The sequence below is a fragment of the Carassius auratus genome, chromosome 41 (assembly GCF_003368295.1).
Source record: "Carassius auratus strain Wakin chromosome 41, ASM336829v1, whole genome shotgun sequence".
Classification (NCBI taxonomy): Eukaryota; Metazoa; Chordata; class Actinopteri; order Cypriniformes; family Cyprinidae; genus Carassius; species Carassius auratus.
In genome coordinates, this window is record NC_039283.1 from 4,150,767 (window position 1) to 4,174,843 (window position 24,077).

The 24,077-nt window shown below is 37.7% G+C and overlaps 3 protein-coding genes across 4 annotated transcripts; 2 read left to right on the forward strand and 1 right to left on the reverse strand.

The window, feature by feature from the left end:
* Positions 1 to 109: 109 nt before the first annotated feature.
* On the reverse strand, positions 110 to 5,709 carry LOC113059835 (RING finger protein 151). Of its 2 annotated transcripts, none has more exons than XM_026228460.1 (7): positions 5,572 to 5,709; positions 3,779 to 3,887; positions 2,929 to 3,135; positions 2,677 to 2,816; positions 984 to 1,146; positions 778 to 898; positions 110 to 682 (listed from the first exon to the last, which is right to left on the reverse strand). In XM_026228460.1, the coding sequence occupies exons 3-7, from the start codon at positions 3,132 to 3,134 to the stop codon at positions 434 to 436; spliced, it is 879 nt and encodes a 292-aa protein (XP_026084245.1). In that variant the 5' UTR covers position 3,135; positions 3,779 to 3,887; positions 5,572 to 5,709; the 3' UTR covers positions 110 to 433. The 2 variants fall into 2 exon arrangements, with proteins under 2 accessions (XP_026084245.1, XP_026084246.1); XM_026228461.1 differs by lacking the exon at positions 5,572 to 5,709 and adding an exon at positions 4,089 to 5,555.
* A 49-nt stretch (positions 5,710 to 5,758) lies between these two features.
* LOC113059833 (DNA repair and recombination protein RAD54B-like) lies at positions 5,759 to 19,981 on the forward strand. The gene is made up of 15 exons (XM_026228457.1): positions 5,759 to 5,897; positions 6,678 to 6,874; positions 7,067 to 7,289; positions 11,763 to 11,894; positions 12,472 to 12,759; positions 12,981 to 13,143; positions 13,229 to 13,454; positions 13,525 to 13,732; positions 13,867 to 14,006; positions 15,062 to 15,364; positions 15,455 to 15,600; positions 16,608 to 16,869; positions 17,247 to 17,313; positions 17,643 to 17,843; positions 18,588 to 19,981. Exons 2-15 carry the CDS (start codon positions 6,698 to 6,700, stop codon positions 18,812 to 18,814), a joined length of 2,763 nt encoding a protein of 920 aa, XP_026084242.1. The 5' UTR covers positions 5,759 to 5,897; positions 6,678 to 6,697; the 3' UTR covers positions 18,815 to 19,981.
* On the forward strand, positions 7,311 to 11,587 carry LOC113059834 (fibrinogen silencer-binding protein). Its single transcript, XM_026228458.1, has 2 exons — positions 7,311 to 9,681; positions 10,413 to 11,587. The coding sequence occupies exons 1-2, from the start codon at positions 9,284 to 9,286 to the stop codon at positions 10,996 to 10,998; spliced, it is 984 nt and encodes a 327-aa protein (XP_026084243.1). The 5' UTR covers positions 7,311 to 9,283; the 3' UTR covers positions 10,999 to 11,587.
* Positions 19,982 to 24,077: the final 4,096 nt, after the last annotated feature.

The following is a 24,077-nucleotide window of genomic DNA, read 5'->3' on the forward strand; positions in this document are numbered from 1 at the left end:
GGATGTGGATCTGCTGTATCCGTTTCAACCATCGGCTGATATCATTGTGTATATCATTGTCATGTTTGTAATTTTTTAAATGTTAAATAAGATTAAATTCTTGAGAGTATATGTTTGAGTGTATTTTTATGTAGAAATACACAATGTACCTTGTCAAAAACTCTTTTAATATCAATGGATATAGCAGAATGCATCTCTGTGGATCTTTCAAATGGAAAAATGAGCCTCTAAAAACATACAAAATTTGTAAAAAGGCCCTTTTTACTACACAATTTGCTTAAATCAAAGAACATAGCCAATCTCCTCATATCAATTATTCAGTTTACCCAGAGTAACAACAATAATGGGACTTCATTCAAATGATTAGTTCCAGGTAGTGGTTTTCTATTCGCATAATGTGACATTCCCTCTTCCTTACTGTTCTGTAGTGTCCTCAGATGACTGTCACCTCTCTATTCTTCCTTTTGATGCAGTCCAAAGCTAGGCTTCTTGAGCTGTGCTTTCTCTGCACCTCAGCAGGGGGCGGTGCTGCTTCAGAGGGCGTGGCTGGTCTGAGCCCCTCCTTTTTTAAAAGTTCAAGAAGCTCTGCCTTCTCAAGCTCCGCCCTCTCCAGCTCTTGTCTGCGCGCTCTCTCTGCACCCAGCAGAACACGGACATCTGACATGACGCGGGACAGCTGGCCCTGCGCACACACACACACACACACACACACACACACCTGTTTGTAACTTTCTGCACAAGGACAGACAAAGCCTGTTGATTTGAAAAGTACCATACCTTCAGTTCGTCCACTTCAATCCTCAGCAGACTCTCCTTCTGCACCATGTGTCGTCTTTGGGAATCCAAGCGAGATTCCATTTCATGCTTCACCTCTTCAACTTTGCAGTTTAATTCTGCCCTATAACAAACACCCACAGGCATTTTTCAGGCTTAAAACCATTTACATGGTTTCAAGTCCGTATGACTTGAGCAGATCTTTTTACCTGAGCATGTCCAGCTCGGCTCGTAATTCCGACACACAGTTATGTTGGGCCTCCTCTGTGTTTATGATTGTGTATCCACAGCCGCTTGCACAGACTCTACTGCTGTATTCACACACACACAGATGAGCTTCCAGAGAGCGTCTCGACACCTGAACCGGGCAGCCTGAATGCCACCACAAAGAAAACTCAACATTAAACAACTAAAATAGAGGAAACCCTGGAACACAGCAAATGTTCATGCACAAAGATCAGAAAAAAAGCATCTTAAAAGGCAGTGTTGACAGCCCTAGGTAAAATGATTTAGATGAGGATTTGTTGAAAATGCAAGAATGATTTTTGATAGTCTTGGCAGCATCAGTAAGAATGGGTGGAAAAGTACAATCAATCAGTAATATGTTTATATGTAATATATGCTAACACTTTAAGCCGACAGTATTAATGCATTTCTTCGAGTTTATTGTATAACTAATAACTATTTCAAGTCCAGCTATTATTGCCAGTTCTTTTTAGGAAGTAAACTTAACATTTGTTTGTTTAAAAAAAAAAAAATATATATATATATATATATATATATATATATATATATATAATATTAAATAAATGTGAACACTATACATTTAAAATTAACCTAAATATATCATTTAAATTCATTTATATATATATATATATATATATATATATATATATATATATATATATATATATATATATATATATATATATGTGTGTGTGTGTGTGTGTGTGTGTGTGTGTGTGTGTGTGTGTGTGTGTGTGTGTATATAATTAAGTTTGGGTTTAGATTATTTGATCAAAAAGAAATATTGTAATGTTTTATTTTAATATATTTCTAATCTGTTCCTGTGATGGCATTCAGAAATCATTCTAAGATTCTGATTCAGTGCTCAAGAAACATTTATTAATTTCAATGTTGAAAACAGTTGTGCTGCTAAATGAAACAGAAATGTGTTGTAAAATTATAAATTATTTTGTCATTTTGATCAATTTGATACATTCTCACTAAATATTTTTTTAAAAATAATAATTACAATTATTATTAAATGACTATTAATTGTTATTAAAACTACATTTAAAAATATAAATCAAAATGTAAAATTATGAATGAATGAATGAACTTTTTTTTTAATACTATTTGAACAGCCAGTGAAAATATTGGCACAGCAAGTAGAAGGTTTATTGTTGAAGGAAAAGTCACACAGCAGTTGCACAACACACAAAACGTAGAACACCTACCACAACGATAACATAAGTACTCATCACCTGCATATTTATATATACAAACAAAGATTTCCAGGGTTAGGGAATGTTGCATTCAGCTTATTAATACTAACGCATATGTATTATGTCCAAGAATCTGCTTCTGTTAGTTGGCTGACTGAACAGATCCATTGTTTTAACCCTGAAGTAAGGTTTCACCTGATTGGCTACCTGAGGGGGTCTCTCATTAACAATTAAAGATGTGATCATTTAATGCTAGATGCTGTGCCTATACACTCATTCATCTGCTGTTACAGCGCTTGCATTGTATATGTATGAATGATACTGTAGCTGCTGTGTATAAGACACCTGTTCCCTGCCAAAAAAAAAGTTTGGGTACCAAGATATATATATATATATATATATATATATATATATATATATATATATATATATATATATGCTTATATATTTGTACCTGCATTACTGCAGTTCAGCAAAGCGTAATCACACTGTTCCTCATGCCGATGAAGAGACTCCAGAGCACATATGACCTCACAACCTTGTGGCCGAAACACACACCTCACCTGCAGCTTTGCTAAATCATTCCTCATGTATCTGTGACACACAATACACATGTATTGATGAGTCAATAAAATGAATGCCATTAACGATAAAATTATCTTAAGTGATTTTGCGCAAATACAGATTCTTAATACACCTCAGTTACCTGAATAGCGGGCGTAGATGTGTGATGTCTAAAGGCAAGCGGTCCTCTGGACAGTTGTTATGGTGGATGAGCCATCCATGAATACAGGAGCTGCAGAAGGCATGTTCACACGGAGCCTGCAACGGATCTTCTAACACGTCCCGACACACACAGCACAGCAGACCTTCGTTCACATAGCCTACAAAACGTTCTAGATCGTACCCCATCCTAGAAGACACACACACACAGAAAACAATGTTGTACCTTAAAACATATAATAACTAAAACATTGCAACGTTACATTCATTTAATGGGGAAAATGGTTAGTTTAACTGAATTGAATTTTAAATATGATAAGAAGATCAGAGAACGAATGAGTGTATCCAACAACATAAAAAATACCAAAATTATATATTTTACACAATCATACTTTCTAAATAAATCTCCATATATATATATATATATATATATATATATATATTGTTTTCAAAAATATATTATATTACCTACAATTTACAAATCAACTAAATTTAATTTAAATTTCAAATCCAAACTATACAAAAAAACTATGATTACATATTTTATATCTTAAACTTTTAAAAAGATAAATTGAAGATAAATATTTTTTCATTAAAGATCTTAAACTTTTAGTACAGAAATGTAATAACAAATATTTATTTTGCATTAAATAGACTTTTTCTAAAACTTTTTTTTTTAAGAAAACAAAATATGCAAATTAGATTTAAAATATTTAAGGCCACTGCCTGTGTACACTAAAACATAACGGATTATGTAAACTTAACAGCATAATTTATATAAAATAATATATATTCAGAAAATTTCTTTAAATATATAAAACAAATTAAACTACCTGGCAGCGTCTGTAGTATCTTGTCTCCCCTGCTCTCTTTCTCTCAGGTGTGCTTGCTGAAGGTGGGCTGCTCAGTTGCCGTAGAAACAGCCAGGTGGCAGCTGTTGGACTGAAACATGAGTGGGTGGGGTTATGAGTGTAGAAGTACACTGGGGATCTGGGGCCAGTTTGCCATCTTCATTTGTAGCAAACCTTAGAAAATAGACTCTACAGCAAGCATGAACTGTAATGAGCCACCTTTTCAATGCAACTCTCTCCTGTACCACAGACCATGTAACGTGTAACAATTTTACAAGAACACAACACACACCTGCTGAAATCCCTTAGGGAAACCCTCTGGGAAACTCTTCTTCATGCTGTGAACAAATGAGACTGAAGCACCTAGCAACCCCACACACAAATACACTACACACACACACACACACACACACTAGACAAATATCCTACAAAAACTCTAAATTCAAAGAGCAAAATTTCTGGTGGTTCTGTTGTAAAATTGAACATGGAGAGTTTAGAAATACAAAACTCATATTTAAAATCTTTGAGAATAAATTACAGATTTTTTTTATTTTTTTATATCTGATACTGATTAATTGTTTCTGGATCCTATAATTGATATGTATTTAATGTTTTACTTTAACTTTAAAACTAAAAAAAACAGCTTTTTCATTTTTATATCAGCACTAGCAACAATATTTACAATAGGCAAAATAAACTGACAAAGGGTTTTCAAAAGGAGATTTATACTTGAACTGTATAGCAATTACCCACATGAGACGATCAATTAATTTCCACAGAGCTATAAGTATGTAGATAATGATTAATACTGAAAAAAAACATATTGTTAAAACAGATTATCAGTTAATCTCTATAATAAATGCACGATTGTGTTTGCCACCCCATCAATGACATCCTCAAAAAAGTAACAGGTGACCTGTGCAACTGTTCTTGCACCTGTCTGGCCATGTGAGAGTAAATCAACTGATCTCCTCTTGGATGTCAACGTGTGACTGGTGCATTTAATTTGATAATAACACTTTTCTCTACTGTGGCACTCCAGCTTAACCTTTATTGTCATTTGTTGCAGATTCACAGCTGAGGAAACATTGTGTAATTGTGAAAAAAAACATTTCTGAAGGAGAGGATGTTTGTTTGTGCTGCTGTTTCTGTGTCTGGACTGATCTCTGTTCTTCATGGCTGTGGTGGGATTAGACAGGATTACGCTTTCCCACACTCTGATTGGATTATTTTCCACACAGCAGCATTGCAGCTTCACTTTCAGACATGCAGCGGTATATAAAACACTTGCACTACACGACCAGACATGCATCTTTGCACATGCAAGAGTTAAAACAGTTACTGAACTCCCATGTGATAATGAAATAAAAATGAAATATTATCCGAGCCAAGCACTATATATTACAAAAATTACTAAAGTTCCCACACACTGACATATATTTCATTTATATTTTACATAAATTATTCTTATTACCAGCTAATTAAATATTCTAGACATATTTAGGTTTCACTGGGTGTGGGAAACCTGTACAGTAATAATTAAAAGCAGAAAACAAAAAATGAGAGTGTGCTGCTTGACGGTTAAATATGAATCTGAAGCATGAAGGACAGCAATTGTCTGATTTAATTTTGAAATGAATAAAATACATACAAATCAATAAATGGCTTGATGTCAAAGCTATACTTGTTGTACAAAAGCTGGGTCATATTTGATGTATGTAGGAAATAAATCAAGTAAGGGTTAGTAATGTGTAGGTAATGCACATAGTACTTGCCTGTTTGATAAGTGATGGTTGACAGGGATCAAAATTTTGAGACGCCTCCTGAGTTTGCTTCATTTACTTCTGCTGGATTAGATACAATTTTAGCAGTCAACACTTACTGTCAGGTTTCTTTGACACTCTGGGCTACTACCTCTTTACTGTTGATTTCTGCTTCTCTAAAGCTCTTTCGCCCCACCCCCTTTGCGTGACGTAGCTCTTCGATCAATCGCGGTGAATATACGTCACTTCCGCGGGAGACTCAAGAATTGTGTTTTTCCGAGGGAGTTTTTGAAAATAGGAAAAGTGTTTGAAGTACTCGGAAGAAAACATATTAAAAGGTAAGCGTTTAACGAGCTATCTGTCTTCTTATGGTGTTTTAGATCCAAGTACATCTGGAAAGTTCTGAAGAATTAGAAGCAGCCAACGAAGCTTACTTTGTTTACCCCGGTTTAGCTAAATTTAGCTACAGACAGCGAGAGTTGCTTGTTATATGTCATTAGCGTAAAGGTATAGTTTAGCCAAAATGAAGTTTATGTCATTGTTTAACCCATTCCCGTCTTCCCAAACTCGTATGAACAGGTTATTTTGAACGAATTAATGAATATACAGCCGATTCAGTCTAGTCCGATTCCTGTACAAATGACTCAGAGTCGGTTCTTTTTGGTGAATCGATAACAGTCACCAACGAACCGCAATTTATTACCGTTATTTATTTATTAACAACCGTTCATGTATTAAGGCTGATGAGACTTCAATCAGTTGTTCATATGACAACAAAGAGTAGATGAGTTTAGTTGTGACCCGTGGTATTTTATAAAAAATTTAATATCAACTTTTTGTTTATTTATAATGTATAGTTAGGACTCTAAAAGCGTGTAACGTTTAAATGCACATATTAAATAAATAAGTTGAAATCTAAATGTCTGGTGTTCTATCGGTTATGTTGAGATTTGAAAGTTTACAACATTTACAACAAACTGCTGGGGCAATAAATGCAATCTGAATTTCTTTTTTCTTTTGATAAAATTTCTTCTTTAGTTTTATACTTCAGAAAGCAACTTATCCCTTTAATCTGACCTTTGAGGTTTCATGGTTGTCTTACTTTTTTTTGTACTTAGCTTGAGTCTTTATTGAGAGGATGCGCCGATCTGGAGCTCCGAGTCAGCTCCGTGGAAATGCTGCTAAGAAACCCAGGTTTATGCCCCCAGGGCCAGCGAGGACTGATGGACCACCTTTATCTGTTCCCCAACCAGAGCCATCAGTACCGTCAGCAGCACCTACCACACCTGCTTTGGGGAATGTTTTGCTCAATAAGGTCAGAAACAAGAGAATGATTGCAAAGTGGTCATGATGACAAATGTTATATGATGTTTGTGGCTATGTACATAATTTATATGTGAATAATAATATCTTAATGTTCGTATTATCTTTTCAGTGTGTTAGAACGCGTGTCTTCACCAGTATCATGATAATAAGGCAGTTATTCTTTGTTTTTGTCTGACGTAAGGTCCAGAGGTATTTGAGTAGTGCAGATGCTCCAGCTGTGTCTAATGCTCCAGTTGGCAGTAAAGCTTTAGTCCGGGTCCTGAGTGCTGTTCCTCATGGTGAATGTAAGGAAAACAGCTTCAGGTCTCCAGGACCTGACTTTCCAGAACCTGAACAACCAGCAGAAACAGACTCAAAAACCTGCTCATCACAGCCAAATACACATGCCAGCTGCACAGCTAATGGTAAGATGCAGCACTTTCATATTTTGTGTGTGTTATGATTGAAATATCACTTGTTTTTATCTCTCGTTCAATAAATGTCAAACAGATTTTTCAGTCTGGTTAGTGTATAAATAAAATGCTTCTCCTTTGGTAACAAAATTTTAATATCTTAGTAATGCGGTACTTGTAAACATACTTTAAACTTGGACTTGAGGGAGGACTTTTTTTTTTTAATCCGATTTTAAACCGATTTTTAATATGTATATTTTTATTTTATATAAACCTGTGCCCCTCAACGATATAAACACATTGCTGCAAAGGTGTTCTGTAGTTACAACTCGCCTTAAATGGTCTGTTTTTAATTTATTATCTCCTTTTATCCTTGCAAAGAACTCTAACACTAGCTTGCTCTATTATCTTTCTATTTTATCTGTTTTCTTTTTATTTATTATATTATTTAAAAAACTATTGCTACGTATACTGCATTAAGATAACTGAGATTTGTTATAGCACTTGTATATCATTGCACTTTTGCTGATATTGATTGCTTCCATTGTCCTCATTTGTAAGTTGCTTTTGATAAAAGCGTCTGCTAAATGACTACATGTATTTGGAAACTGGTAGTTTAACTGTAGGATTTATAACCTGTCTCTAAATGGCTCCTGTAATTTAACCATAATCCAAAGATCATAACTGATCTGATGAACGTTATCGCAAAACAAACCCCAGACTTGTATTACACCGCTACCTCCCGAATAAATAAATACTGTACATGGAAATGAAATACTGTTTTATGTTTTAATTAGGTTACTATTTAACCTTACTATTCATGCTTTTGATAAAAAGACAAAAAGAGAACAAAAGCACAGCCATGTAAGAAACATTTATTTTGATTAGAGGTATAATATGTAGTGTTGCCATGAATTTCGTGATGGGCCATTCAGACATTAAGTATCTCAGAGAGCCGTGTAATAAAGTGACATATTTAACTTAATCCAGAGATAATTGTCTCGGATTTTTAGTTAAATAAAAAAAAAAATGTTTTGTTATTTGAATGATGCGTCTGTTTTCTATGGTCTTGCGAAACGTATCACCTTGATACTTTATAATGTCGCACAAATTGCTAGGATTAACTGTAAAAAATTAAGCTAAAAAATAGTAAATGAGCTTGGTCACTTAGTTTTAAATGTTTGAGTAAAGCTTTTAGAGAAAAACTGCAAAATGTTAAGAGATTAGTCCGACTGAATAAACGCATCTCTGTTTCCCTTCTTTAACTTCGGATTTGAGTGTAACTAACCAATCCGAGCTCACGGACCGCTTGATTGACAGGCGCTGTGTGCGTGAGCGTGTCCGTGGCGCGCACAGATTCAAGACAGCGGTGTACTGCATAATGTGAGCATGAGCTGTGGTGCATTTGTCAGTCAGACTGGGAAATGTATAGCAGCTAGTGTCCGTGAAGTAGTTCTCTCTCACACTGTCTGAACGCACACACATAATGCTGGAGTTGTTCTGGCGCGTCAGTTTAATGTTTCCTCTGGGAGTTCAACACTCGCGCGGACACGCTCCCAGCTGTCAAAACACGGACTTGAATAGAAAAACACTATCAAAAACACGCTTTCAGTCGTTTCCCGCTCAAAATTCAATACATGTCGCTGTTTGCAGCGGGATAAAGAGCGCCGCTGTGTTTGTAGTCTAATGAAGTCGGGTTTGTTATGTAGGTCAGGCTAGGCTTAAGCAGCTTTACTGAACCTGCGTCAGCTTAAGCTAAAAGGAATTCCAACAAAGCCCTCCCCGGGTAGGCGTGGGCCTAATCGAGGCTGGCCTAGTTAAGCCTGATTCTTTTTTTCTATGTCTGTGTGCTTGAGAGCCAGTTAGTGCATGTGTGTGTTGCTTAACCAAGACGAGCAGTGAAGCAGCCTGCTCGCACAAGTGAATAGAGAGAGACAGATACACAGCACAGGGAACAGAGGAGAAGGAGATCAAACCTAGAGCACTGAGACGAGCCTAAAGGCAGGATGTCTACCTTATTCATGTCAAACAGCATGGTCGGCAAAGCCCGCTCCTCCAACTTCACCCTATCTGAGAAACTGGATCTTCTGCGGCTGGTCCAGCCTCACATACGCATTCTGGAGGAGCACACCAACAAGCACGCCGTGATCGTGGATAAGAACCGGTGCTGGGACAGCATAGCAGAAAGCTATAATAGTTTCGGAGGCGAGAGGCCCCCTAGAACAGCTCAGGGCCTCCGGACCCTCTATAAGCGACTTAAAGAAAGTGCCAAGCAGGAAGTTCTTCAGCGAAGCCACGCTCAACCCGAGTACCGGAGCAGCATCTCGGAGCCAACCAAGCGCATCATGGAAATGATACCTCAACTGTTTCACGTGGGGGACAAAGAGCCGAACGCACTCCACAGGTGAGATTGAGCACACAGATACTTACATGACACACACAAAAAAAAAACCACTGGCACATTATTAGGTGCATCCATAAATCAAAACACATCTATCACTCAATGGAAAAATTAAAACAATAACGAGTTAATACATAAACACGTCCTCTCAGGAGGCCTAATTGGCTACTCTCAAAAGATGTTATTGGCTTCTTTACATGCATCTTCTTTCGGCTGCTGTGTTAACTGTCACACTCAGTCAATTAGAGTTCAGCCAAACTGACATGTTAACATTTCCTCCACTAGTTTTAATATGTCATGGGCAGTCAAAGCACACATTGCAGTCACACACTCACTGTCGTTTCACTCTGTCCTGTGCCAGAGGTAAGCTGCACTGAGAGGATTTGGATGATATTAACCGTATTTCCGATGCTGCTTTAATGCCAGGTTTGCCACCATGTGCCAGAGGAGTTACTTTCCACCAGCATCCTCCATGTCTTAGGCTTTTCGGTTGTGTTGTCAAAACAACAGGTCTTTCTTTTCATCAGTTATCACCACAAATCCAGTCGAGAGCTGTGGATGAACTTGATTTGATTCGCTTGAATTAGCTAGTTGAATCAGATTCAGCATTTTAATTAGTTCGTAACTGAGAATAAATCCTGAGACATACAACTGAGCATTCAGAGCTTTTGTTTTTTATTAATCATGCTCAAAATTCAGTGTTATGATTTGTTTTCTGTATGTGTCTGTGCTAGGCTTCAGTTCAAGAGGAATTCTCCTGTAGAGCAGCCAGGCAGCAGTTTGTCCCTCCCAGCATTGTCGGACTATCTGACGGTTGCGGCTGTGAGGGTGGGGACTGAGGAGGATGTGAAACCACCTCCTGATATTCGCCTGATCGCATCTCACAGTTCACCTGTCACCATCGCCACCCCGAGCAGCCAGGCCCACCACGGACCGAACGAGAGGGAAAATGAAGTAGTGGAAGAGGAGGAAGATGAGGAGGAGGAATTAGCCTCCCATGTGTATGCGGCCTCTCTGTCTCCATGCCCCTCTTCCGTACACCTGCCACCCTCGCCGTCGGGACACGGCCCCAGGAGGAGCGCGTATCAGAGGGGGAGGGCAATGTTCAGGAATCCCGTTTTTGAGGCAGAAGCTCTGCAGATGATGCGAGAGGAGCATGAGCTGCTTCTGGCCAATCACCGAAAGCTTGGATTATATCTAGAGGAGAAGAGGGAGGGGCTTAAGAGAAAGCAACAGCTGGAGGAGGAGCTACTCCGGTCAAGGGTCAAAGTAGAGAAACTGAGGGCGGCCAGGCTACGCCAAGGACTAGCATTAATGTGACACGTATGGTGTTACGTCTGAAAGTCTATCACGAGGGAACTCTGTCATGTAAAAATTAACAGACTTGTTTGTATATTTATTTCTTGTTTTTGTATTCGATCAACATTTGTAATCAAAAAAATTTGTTCCTGATGTTTGTAGCAGGAATTAACATTTTTCATATGTCTGGTTAAAGAAGAAAATATGATTTTATTTTGTATGTATTCACTAATAAATTCATAATTGCTTTAATCTCTGTTTTGAGCCTGTCCTTTTATTCTTTTTTTGTCACACAGTCAGCGTTACGTAGCAACAGCAATGAATGTGAACCTTCTCTGTCAAGCTTTTTTGAGGACTTCATTTGGGTGTTTATCTACAGTGTTATGCATTTATTTCAAGTCAGAATAAAATGGAAATTGCTTGTTTTTCCCCCTTATTGTGACATGTAAAAATAAAACAGCTTCTCAGATGAGCCTACATATATTGCAGGACTTGATTTTGTCCATTGGGAATTGATTGGATCGTTGTTGTTAATAGTTCATAATAAATACTTTAAACATTCCAAAATTCCATGGTTTTTATGCCACTATTTGTCACCTGACATCTAATTATGTAGTTTGTCTGACAGAACAGAAGCTCAAAGCACAAAATATGTATATGTATATGACTAGTGGCTGTATAAGGCACAATTCATTGAGACTATGTAATCAGTTAAACACTGTCTATGATTTAGGCTTTTGCTATGTTGTGTATCACTGCTGATCCTTTATTTGTTTATTTTAAAGCATGCTACTATAGTGTCATGTGGTGCAAGGCGTCATCACGGAAGCATAAGCGCTGGGAAGGCGACGCTGTGTTGGTTGCCAGGGGGCGGACTGTTGTCCTTAAAGATATGGAGGGGCGGGACATTGGACGAGGTTTGCCTAACAAAGCACATTTTAGCAATACTTATTAGTATCAAATGCGTATTCATGAGTAAGTTAGGGATGTACAATATATTGTTTTTCAGCTGATATGAGAGTTTTTTTTTTATGTTTATATTTTATCTGTGCAAGCTTTGCTCATTCCCCCAATTCTTTTCCCTTGTCATCTAATTCCTTAAGTTAACTTTTAAAAACACTCATTTAAAATAACACCGTTAAATGTAATTGTTAGTAAATCTCTGAATACCAAATTTCTTACTGTACATTATACATTTTTGATACCTAAATTCACTTTGAAAACATTAAAAATATTGATTTTATTTTTATTTATTTAATTTTATACAAAATTTTATTGATTCATATATATATATATATATATATATATATATATATATATATATATATATATAGGCCATGATATCAGCCATATTATACAGATAATTAAATATCAATAATTTTTATATTGCTGCATCCCTATTTGAAATGCACAGTTCTCCCTTTGCTTCACTTCTGAGGTAGTGTGTTTGAGTCTGTGTAGATGTGTGTTTTAATCAGGTTTTTTTTCTGGTAGGTTCGGGCTACAAGGCATCTGAGCTGGAGAGCTTGTGTGAGGGACAGACTCTTATGGTAGGAGGAAAGCAAATTGAGGTCATGGGGGTCATATCCAAAGAGGACTACGCCAAAGGCCGTTGTTTTCAAGATGCTCCGGTTGAGACTCCTGCAGAAACGGTCTTGAAGGCTCCTGTATATCGACCGGTGTCCAAATCCTTTACCAGACCAGCACTCAAGGGAGGTGCACTTACAGATTCTGAACCTGAGAAACCCATCTGTAAACCCAGACATGACCCGAACGCACCAGGTACAACACATGCTCAGCTTCTTAAATTTTTTAAAGAATTATCCATGTCTTTTTATGTCCTTATAGTTATTGATACGTCGTATTTATCCTTCCAAAAATAAATAAATCACAATAATTTAATAAAATGAAGACAAAAAGGTGATTTAAAAAATACATTTTAATTATTACATTTTCATCCAAGCTATCCATATCCATACTGCTTATTTTCTATTTGTCCCAAGGTGCCCTTGTGATGCCGCGTCCAACAACCGATCACCAGTGGCTGAATAATAAATCTGGTTCTCCACTGGTGGATGTGGTTATTGACCCCCACTTGACCAATCATCTTCGGCCACATCAGAGAGAGGGTGTGATCTTCCTTTACGAATGCTTAATGGGAATGAGGTAAAAAAAAAAAGAGTTCATCTGTTAATCTAATGGTCTTACATATGCACTTCTGTTTATGCCCATGTATGTGTGTGTGCTGCAGACTTCCTGGCCGCTGTGGGGCTATTCTGGCAGATGAGATGGGACTGGGAAAGACGCTACAGTGTGTTTGCATTCTTTGGACACTACTGAGGCAGGGCCCCTATGGTGGACGGCCTGTACTGAAGAGGGCACTTGTGGTTTGCCCGGGAAGTTTGGTCAAGAATTGGGCTGCTGAGTTCAACAAGTGGCTGGGCAGGGAGAGGATCAGTGTTTACACTGTGGACCAGGTGAGTTTGTGTCAGATAATAGATGGATTGATGACTAAGACAATGTTAAATGTCTGTGTTGCCTCTGTAGGATCACCGTGTGGAGGACTTTGTGTCTTCTCCTCTTTGCTCTGTCATGGTGATCAGTTACGAGATGCTGTTGCGCTCTGTGGACCAACTGAAAGAGCTGGATTTCGGAGTGCTCATCTGTGATGAGGGTCATCGTCTTAAAAACAGCAACATCAAAACGAGCAGTGCAGTCACAGCCCTCTCATGTGAACGCCGTCTTATATTAACAGGTTTCCTATTTCAAACAAAAAAACACTTTTGTAAACAAGTGAAGTAGTATAACATTATGCAATTGTAAAAAAAATATATATATATATATATATGTGTGTGTGTGCGTGTGTGTGTGTAATTATTTCTTTAACAGGTACTCCAGTGCAGAATGACCTGCAGGAATTTTATTCCATCGTTGAGTTTGTAAATCCAGGAATTCTGGGAACATCTTCAGCCTACAGGAAGATTTATGAAGAGCCCATTCTCAGATCTCGCCAGCCTACCTGCACTGAGGTAATAAGACATACACAATATATATACCGTATTTTCCGGAATATAAGTCGCACCTTAGTATAACTCGCATCAGTCCAAAAATACGTCATGACGAGGAAAAAAAACATATATAAGTCGCACTGGACTATAAGTCACATTTATTTAGAACCAAGAGAAAACATTACCGTCTCCAGCCGCGAGAGGGCGCTCTATCTTTTCAGTTGAAGACTACAGGAGCACTGAGCAGCATAGAGCGCCCTCTCGCAGCTGTAGACGGTAATGTTTTCTCTTGGTTCATTTCTCTTAGTTCATGTCAAATTAATTTTGAAAAATAAGTCACACCTGACTATAAGTCGCAGGACCAGCCAAACTATGAAAAGAAGTGTGACTTATAGCCTGGAAAATACGGTATATCTTTTTTTCTTTGGACCAGCTCTCTTTTCTCCACACAACATGATCCTCAGCCAAGTTGAGCCTTTTGATTATTTCCGCTAATGAGAGGCTTCATCACTGCAGAGTGCACTTTTAGTCCGACTTCTCTTAAACATGCAGAGAAAGATCCTTACACGCTCAGCACTGAACTGGCAAGCAATTCCAACTGCAGTGTTGAACCAATATTGAGAAGCATCTTCTCTTGCAGTGACCTTGAAATTTAGGAAATTGTAGGTTGTTCTCTAATGTTGGTCTCCACTGTATAATATGTATATAAATATATTTTAAATAATATATTTCTTAAAATAAAATGCATATAAAATAAATACATTTAAAATATTATACAAATACATAGACAGTCATTTTAAATTGTGTAAGTGAATTTAGGCATCAGAACATCATAATGTTCAGTATGAAAATAGATATTCATTTTAAATATTTGATTAATATTACATTTGACTTTTTTTACATATGCAGTTAAAAAAATTATTATTGTTTTTGAGCATTAGGTGATGTCAAATGACATGCAAATGTAAAAATAAAGGAAATTAGCAGTTGCAATTAAATCTCCAAAACTGATCATCCAATTTTAATAGAAAATCTCCATCAGCTGGAGTGGCAATGATCCCAACTGTGTGTTTCAGGAAGAGCGGTCCATTGGAGAGGAGCGTGCCGCTGAGCTGTTTCGTCTAACAGGTGTGTTTACATTAAGGCGCACTCAGGAGATCATTAATCAGTATTTATCCGAGCGGATAGAGTGGACCGTATTCTGCAAACCCACTGAACTGCAGCTACGTTTGTACGGAGTCCTCCTGGCCACACGGCCAATCAGAGCCTGCCTATCTGGTGCCAGCACACACACTTACACACACAGCCCACACCTCGCATGCATCACTGCCCTCAAGAAACTCTGCAACCACCCTGCGCTGCTCTACAAGACTTTACAGGTACAATAGATGCTGGTATTTTGCCCTGCCATGTTCTTTGTCTTATTATGGATGATTCCTAATTCTTCTTTGTGGTATTTGCTTTATAAGAAGTCGGATGAGATGTATGAGGATGGAATAATGGAACTCTTTCCGGAGGGGTACTCTACAGGTGCCTTCAACACTGCAGACTCTGGAAAACTTCTAGTGCTAACAGACCTGCTGTCAGCAATACAGAACGTCAATCGCACAGACAGGTGCTACATACACCACTGCTTTACAGACATCATCTCATTTTAAAGGTTTAAACATCAAGGAATTATTGGAACCATATGCTTAATTTGGGGGTAGGACAAGTCCCCACCACTTTATGCCAAAGTCGATTCTGTCCCCACCACTTTTGAAGCCGTTGAAAAAAATATAGCATGCGAAAAGCTTATAACGCAAAGTTAAGGCATCTCCAGTCTAGTTGTTCTTCATCAGTTTTATTTATTCATGTGTAACACAAAATACATTTGTGCCAGTCAGACGGGCCTGATCTATAAAACTTGTCACGCACATATCAGGATTTATAAACCTTAAACAACGTAATTATATGTGTGCTGTGCCGCACGCTCTCTTTTACTGCGTGATAGCAATAAACAGAATTCTTTATATTTAGATGTTTAGATTAAATACACCACTCTCATGAATTAACCACACAGTTTACATTATATAATTATCCAAAAGGTTAGAAAATCTGTACATTTAAGGCAGCCTATAAATTAAAATATGGATGCTCTGCTTTTAAAATAGACATACTGTTTGTGTTAATAACAGCGGGGCATATATTGACGGATTATAATTTTAACAGCTCTGATTGGCCATTGCTTTCATGAAATCATTACTCATTGATGACTACATTACTAAACGCTGCAAAAACACCTCATAAATACTATCATTTGGAACTTCCCAGAGCGCAAACACAAATGCACACTGCTCATTTGCTCATCTGTTTCACCAGCATGTACCGATGCTGCACGGTCGCTGCCGGTGTAGTGTGGTGACTGTACCTCCCAAATTCAGTGACCTCAAAATGCACACAAATAAATGAGAATTGACTCACTCAGAAGTCTGATGATGTTCAGTACAAATGATCTTATACGTACATATTTCCTGCTTCTAGCTTTTCAGCACATCCTGTAAAGAGAATCCGCACAATGTACTTCCCAAGTGTCTGTTTATATGTAGTGTGAGACTCACGTCCAGTGTTGTCTCTCTTTAGGGTTGTTTTGGTGTCCAACTACACACAAACTCTTGACCTACTGCAGGAGGTCTGTGATCATATTGGCTATAAATGGTGTCGGCTTGATGGACAGACCCCTGTAGCCCAGCGACAACGAATTGTTGATTCCTTCAACAGCCCACACTCATCCAACTTCCTGTTGCTACTCAGCTCCAAGGCTGGAGGGGTGGGACTGAACCTCATTGGTGCCTCCCATCTTGTTTTATATGATATAGACTGGAACCCTGCCAATGACATACAGGTCAGTGGACTTCCACAATGTTACATTTTGCCATGTTACACTGCAGAGCAACAATAATACATGTATAATACAGTATTACAAAAAAAACATGCAGCTCAGTGTATTTTGAGATTAGTTAGAAACACATTGCAGGTAGTGTTTACTTGTCGTAGTTGCACCTTAAATGCAGACCACTAGATGGCAGTAAATACAAAAAACAATAAACTTCTTTTGTGAATCTTGCCACTTCGGTATTTATCTGTCTAAATGCTCTGCTTTCATGTGACACCATCATTTTGTTTTGCTGCTGTGACAAATGATCTTTGAGGGCTTTGAGTGAAAACAAATGTTTTATAAGGCTCCTATTATCTAAACAGTTATTGATATACATCTTTCAGGCCATGGCAAGAGTGTGGCGAGATGGACAGAAGAAAACAGTTCACACCTACAGATTTCTTACAACAGGTAACCATAACATTTGTAAATTACCCCGAAAAATAAGTATAATTAGCCTGTCTGTCGATGGATAAATTTAGCTGTTTGTTATGACTGTGCAATGAAAAGAAGTACTTGACCTGAAACATCACACAGCCTTTCATCAATCATAACCCTCACAAACAGACTGGCTTTCTTTTCCACCGAAAAGGCTCTATGTTATGACACACATCGCATGATGAGACACACTCTTATATTTGGAAAGCTTCAGATTGATGAATTGGTTGGAAAAAAAACATTTGTTTACAGAGTTTGCACATGAGTTTAGGTCCACAATAATGCGCACGTGTGTTTTGTAGGTTCTATAGAAGAGAAGATTTATCAGAGGCAGGTGAGTAAACAGGGCCTTTCTGGGACAGTGGTGGACCTTTCCAAGAAAGCTGAGCATATTAGCTTTTCTGCTGAAGAGCTACGGGACCTTTTCAGTTTTGACCCAAATACCACCTGCCTCACACACAACCTGCTAGACTGCCAGTGCACTGGAGATGGAAATACACCAGGTACATAAATACAAGCAAGTTAAATGCCATTAAAATAAAGAAGAAACTAGATGATATTCTCATACTGTTATGTATTAGGGCTGTCAGTCAAATACAGATTAATTAATTGCAGTCGTTAAGTTTGTAGTTACGGGAAGAAGGATACATATATATGTGTATATTTATGTTCACTATTGTTCTAAAGTTTGGGGTCATTTTTTAATTAACACTTTTATTCAGCAAAGATGCATTAAATTAATCAAAAGTGAGCGTGGAGGCATTTATAATTTTACTTTTTTTTTTTTTTACATTAATGTTACACATATAGTGTTCCTGTGGCTCAATTGTAGAGCATTGCATTAGCATTAGCAGCGCAAAAGGTTGTGAGTTCGATTCCCAGGAAACACATGTTATGTAAAAAAGGTTAGCATGAATGCACTGTAAGTTTCCATGTAAGTAAATGCTGTTTCTCTTGAACTCTCCATTCATCAAAGAATCCTGAGAAAATGTATCACGGTCTCCAAAAAAATATTAAGCATCATTAAGCACCTGTTTTCAACTGAAGATTTAGCTTTGCTATTACTGGAAGAAATTACATTTTAAATATATATTAAAAAAGAAACCAGTTATTTTAAATTGTAGTTATATTACACAAGTATATGTTTATTTGTTGTTGTTTTTTTACAGATGTTTCTTGGTGATCTCCTTTCAAAATAAAACAAAAAAAGTAACCATTTTTATTTATTTGAATATGAACATTTCCAGGTTTTGTGAAGGAGATCGAGGAGGAGACTGGGAGGGCATGTCAACTGGGTCGCCATGCTGACAGCACGGCATCATTTCCACAACGAGTCAGCATGTCCGAGCTCATGCACTGGAGGCATTTCTCTGGAGATGTTCAGTCTTACGATGATATTTACCTAAATCAGGCCCGTAACCACATCACATATGCCTTTCAAAGCACCACTTCCAAATCCCAAACCACGGTCTAAACTCTTCCTCTTCCGGAGACATTTATATACAAACCCACTGCCCTCATGCTGTTTGTTAATATCTGATGTAGGATTGAACATTACACTTTTTCCTTTTAATAAATCTTTTTATGTTGTTATTATATTTTGGTTGTGTACGCAAGCAAGTGTGTTTGTGTCCATTTAGGGAACCCGCTGATGTAAATATCTGCTCCTTCTGTCCGAATGAATCAGAGCAGTACACAGAAATAGATTTATAGCGCAATCAGAAACATTAATAGAAGCGGGGAAAAAAGGCACCAGGGCATCTGTCAGACAAACAAATCACACATTAGGCTTTTTATTTATTTATTTTTTTTATCATCCAATCCATTTTTCTAGTTTAATCCTGTTTGAGAAATTCATTCCACATCAATTTATCTTAAATATAATGATTTTTTTAAATCATTAGTTTACTTTCTTCTTTGGTGATTATGGAAACAGTCTTTACATTGCTACTGAATCAGTTGATTAAATAGTAGGTTGACCTCCATCATCTGTTTTATTACATTGTTTCCCCCCATTATCATCCTAATTTATACACTGTGGATGGTTTATATGAAATGTATTCAAAACCAGGATTGTGTTCCATCTAAATAGGAGAATCATTTAACATGACGCTGTGCAGGATTACATTGGTTGCACAAATGGTTCATTTAATGCATTTCCTAGCTAAATCTGTCCATTGTCACCATTAGTAACAGAAACATTGAGTACAAGAATCAGAAATTACATAGTTCTGTGGCTCATTAATGAGACAAACCTGAGTGCACGTTTACTGGCATTGTTGTTTATTGACAGCGTTTCAGGGTTGAACTGGAGCAGTGATAGATCGTTCTGTTGTGATATAGCGTGTGAGTCCGATTTTGTATTTCTGCATGCGTTAGTATCTCTGCTGGTAAGTGGCGGTTTGGTGATGGCGCGTTTGACACTTGTGTATAAGCAACCTCTTGAGAGCCTGACACTGTCCAGGCTGTGATGGTGAGATCCCAGCAACTGTTACCAGAGTAACAATACAATGTTTATTGGGTCTGTAGGGATGAGTGTATATTCCACAGCCAAGCTTTACTGTAAGTGCTGTCAGGTGTGCAGATTGTTTTTGCCGTTTAGTCCCATGGGGAAGTATTCGGCTGTTATTGGATGTAATAAAGATGTGTTCAAAACTAAAATTTCATATACACAGTATACAGGTGCTGGTCATATAATTAGAATATCATCAAAAAGTTGATTTATTTCAGTAATTCCATTCAAAAAGTGAAATTTGTATATTATATTCATTTATTACACACAGGCTGATATATTTCAACTGTTTATTTCTTTTAATTTTGATGTTTATAACTGACAACTAAGGAAAATCCCAAATTCAGTATCTCAGAAAATTAGAATATTGTGAAAAGGTTCAATATTGAAGACACCTGGTGCCACAGTCTAATCAGCTAATTAACTCAAAACACCTGCAAAGCCTTTAAATGGTCTCTCAGTCTAGTTCTGTAGGCTACACAATCATGGGGAAGACTCTGACTTGACAGTTGTCCAAAAGACGACCATTGACACCTTGCACAAGGAGGGCAAGACACAAAAGGTCATTGCAAAAGAGGCTGGCTGTTCACAGAGCTCTGTGTCCAAACACATTAACAGAGAGGCGAAGGGAAGGAAATGATTTGGTAGAAATAAAGTGTACAAGCAATAGGGATAACTACACCCTGGAAAGGATTGTGAAACAAAACCTGTTCAAAAATGTGGGGGAGACTCACAAAGAGTGGACTGCAGCTGGAGTCTGCCAAAATACTGCTGCAAAGTTCTTCACTAGATAAAATACTCTCAGTCTCAAACCAATATCATATAATAAAATATAATGGAAAATATGAATAAATAACTATGATTACAGTGCAGCATTACCAATCCCAGCTTGTAGGCCTGCTCATATTTAAAATATATATATAACTTTTCAAAAGAATAAAGTGCAGCATCAACAGTTTCAGTTTTTAGACCTGCTCAGATTTTGTTATTGCATTGGACCGATTGGAATTAAGAGCAAAGGTCTGTTTAAATGCCGACGGGAGCTGCGTTTGAATTACAATCATTTTTTCCTAGTTGTAGTGATGTTCACACTCGCATGATGCCTTTTGAAAACCTTAGGCCGGTGACACACTGGCATATTGCACCTGTCAAACATAGTCTATTTTGCCGTCAATACTGTTGACAGTGTCCTTTATCAGTAGGCTTTATATTTATGCTCAACATGAAGAATAGATATTGTTGTCGTGAAGACAAGATCCAGGTCTGTCGGCCGTCTCCCTCTATGTCACCTACAAAAGGAGCAGTGCGCCAGCTCCGTGTCAGGCACGATTCTGGTGTGTAAACACACAGAAAACGCGAAGCAGGCGTCACACAACTGACACGCAGCAGAAAAGCCACGCAGCCAGTGTGTCACCGGCCTTAAAATCAGCTGCAGGGCGGAATATGTTCGTTTGGAAACACGAAAATGTACCTATGTTCCGCACACAAAATATTGCATTCGTCATTCGGTACACACGCGCACCAGACCGAAAGTCCTGTACCGAAACGGTCCGGAACGAATACACGTACCGCTATATATATATGGCAATGCTAAGTGTATTACAAATGTGCATATTATATTGGTCTCTAAGAATTTATTTCTGCTGAATTTTCAGCATCATTACTCCAGTCTTCAGTGTCACATGATCCTTCAGAAATGATTCTAATATGCTGGCACTCAGAAAACAATTCTTATTAACAGTGTTGAAAGAGTAATATTTCTGTGCATGTAAATAGTAAGCTTAACATAATTTCACATAATGTTAATATTTTCAGGATAATACTTTTTTTAACCTATGTTCATCATAATAATAAATATGTAATATATTGTAAATACACAAAAATTTAAAACTTACATAAAGTGAAAAAAAAATCTGGATAATAGTTTTACATTTTTTGTGTGTATTTAGTGTAGATTTTTTTATACTATACATTAAGATGTATCAACCTGAAGTGAACCAGAGGTATGTCAACAGCTGAATTCATGCAGTCATAAAAATATAAGGAATAATTAAAAAATGAACATGTAAAAAAGAAACAAATAACCGTCATTTATAGAATTATGATAAATGGTCGGAGTTGAACATCCAGGGGAACATCTCTTCTTGAATGCTTTAAAATAGTATTTGACATGGTCCAAATGAACACCTTTTCATTCCTTCCAGTTATTGCAGTTACTGCTTCGGGATCAGTACTCAGTTCAGGTCACATGGCCATAGCACTAACCTAACACAACCCTTAACTGCATCACCATAAAACCAATTGCACTAACCCATTTCCATCCCTTTTTGCAAATGTTGTTGCTCAAACACTTTTGAAAAAGTTCCAGACTGATAAGCCTTTTCAGCCATCACAACCTAAAATACCTTGTTGCTTTTAGTTATGTTGGTGGTGCATCAGTCATGCATATTATCTGTAAAGCACCATTTATTTCTCTGACCCTCTCTGATCTCTGATGGCCTATTTCTGATCCGCTCTTAGAGAAGTGAATGAATGAAGGAGGTAATCCAGCACTCTGCTGTGATTTCTCTTATCCATCCAATCCATTGATTTATATCAATTCTGAATATAGAAACAGTCATTATAATCCAGCAATTACATTTATAACTCATTATAATCTGTCACTTGTCCCTCTTTGAGCAGCAGTGTGAATGTAATCTGTATCTTGGTACGTGTTTCTGTGCACGTGTGAAATAGAGAGCATGAGCATCGGACCCTTGATTTGTTTGTTTGTTTGCTTTCTGGTAGAAGTCTGGTAGAACTTAATTTAAAAAAAAGAAAAAAAAAACTTTTTTGTATATATTATTCGCTGTACCAGACCAGAAAACTAACAACTGAGAATGTCTTATTTTGTGTGTCTGTGTCTATACCAAATGTGATTAGTTGTCCTGAAAAGGGTCACTGATAGGATCTACTGTCCTGCCTAGGTGTCCTGCTTTAAACTGGCCTCATGTTTTACTATGCCAACCAACACACTAATCAAAGTTGCATAATGTCACTTACAATGCCACCCACAGTTTACTTTATCTGGTTGGTCTGTGCAGCATTTTAGACATAAAGACCCAAATAACAGGGAATATTTCTCAGAATATTCTTAGGGGGAAGTCATGGCCTAGTGGTTAGAGTTTGACTCCTAACTCTAGGGTTGTGGGGTTTGAATCTCGGGCCGGCAATACAATGACCTTGATGCCCTTGAGCAAGGCATCGAACCCCCAACTTCTCCCTGGGTGCCGCAGCAGAAATGGCTGCCCACTGCTCTGGGTGTGTGTTCACAGTGTGTGTGTGTGTGTGTGTGTGTGTGTGTGTTCACTGCTGTTTGTGTGCACTTTGGATGGGTTAAATGCAGAGCACTGAGTATGGGAGTATGGGTCACCATACTTGGCTGAATGTCACGTCACTTTCAGTTTCAGAACCTTGGTTAATGTTCTGGTTTGATTTTTGTTGTTTTTGTATACCGTTATGCAAAAAAAGCATACCAACCAGGCCCAGTTCCAGAAATAAGTCACTGGGGGTGTTTCTGAAATCAGTGAGGATGCTCTATATGGTCTTAATGCACATCTTCACATATTTTGTCCAATCCATTGCTATCACTATTTCAATCACAGCTATGTCGAGATTGAATCCTGCGTAAATTTGTGAATGTCATTCCCCAAACTTTTTTTTGCAGCATGTTTTTGATTCTGCATTTTGAGTGGATTAGAAAACTCACAAATCGGCTCAATTCATAATCACTAATAAGCTGTCACTCTGTTTATTTAGATCTCTCAAAGTTATGTTATGACCAATTCATCTCTCTATACACTGCGCAATCAATCTGTTATTTGCATTGTGTACTTTTATGTTATCATGAGAGGATTCGATTGTATAACTGGTGTGTGTTGTAGCCGTTAGGTCAAGACAAAACCAGCATGTCAGGATGTCAGGAGATAGAACTTTTCATGACATATCTGTTTTAGGCTTACAATAGGTGCATCTATACCCTTGTTAATCAGCTACCATTTCCCTCTGATTTTAGGAATAATTATGGGTAGGGTTAGATTTAGGGGTAGGGACTGGGTTAAATATATATTTTTGGATAATAATGTTGTTCTAGAAACATGTCTTCCTTGGCAAAATCACGGCCACACTCTTTTGAGACGGTGCCCCAGCCTGCTGCCAAGGAAAGACCCGCTGCAGCTCATTGGGA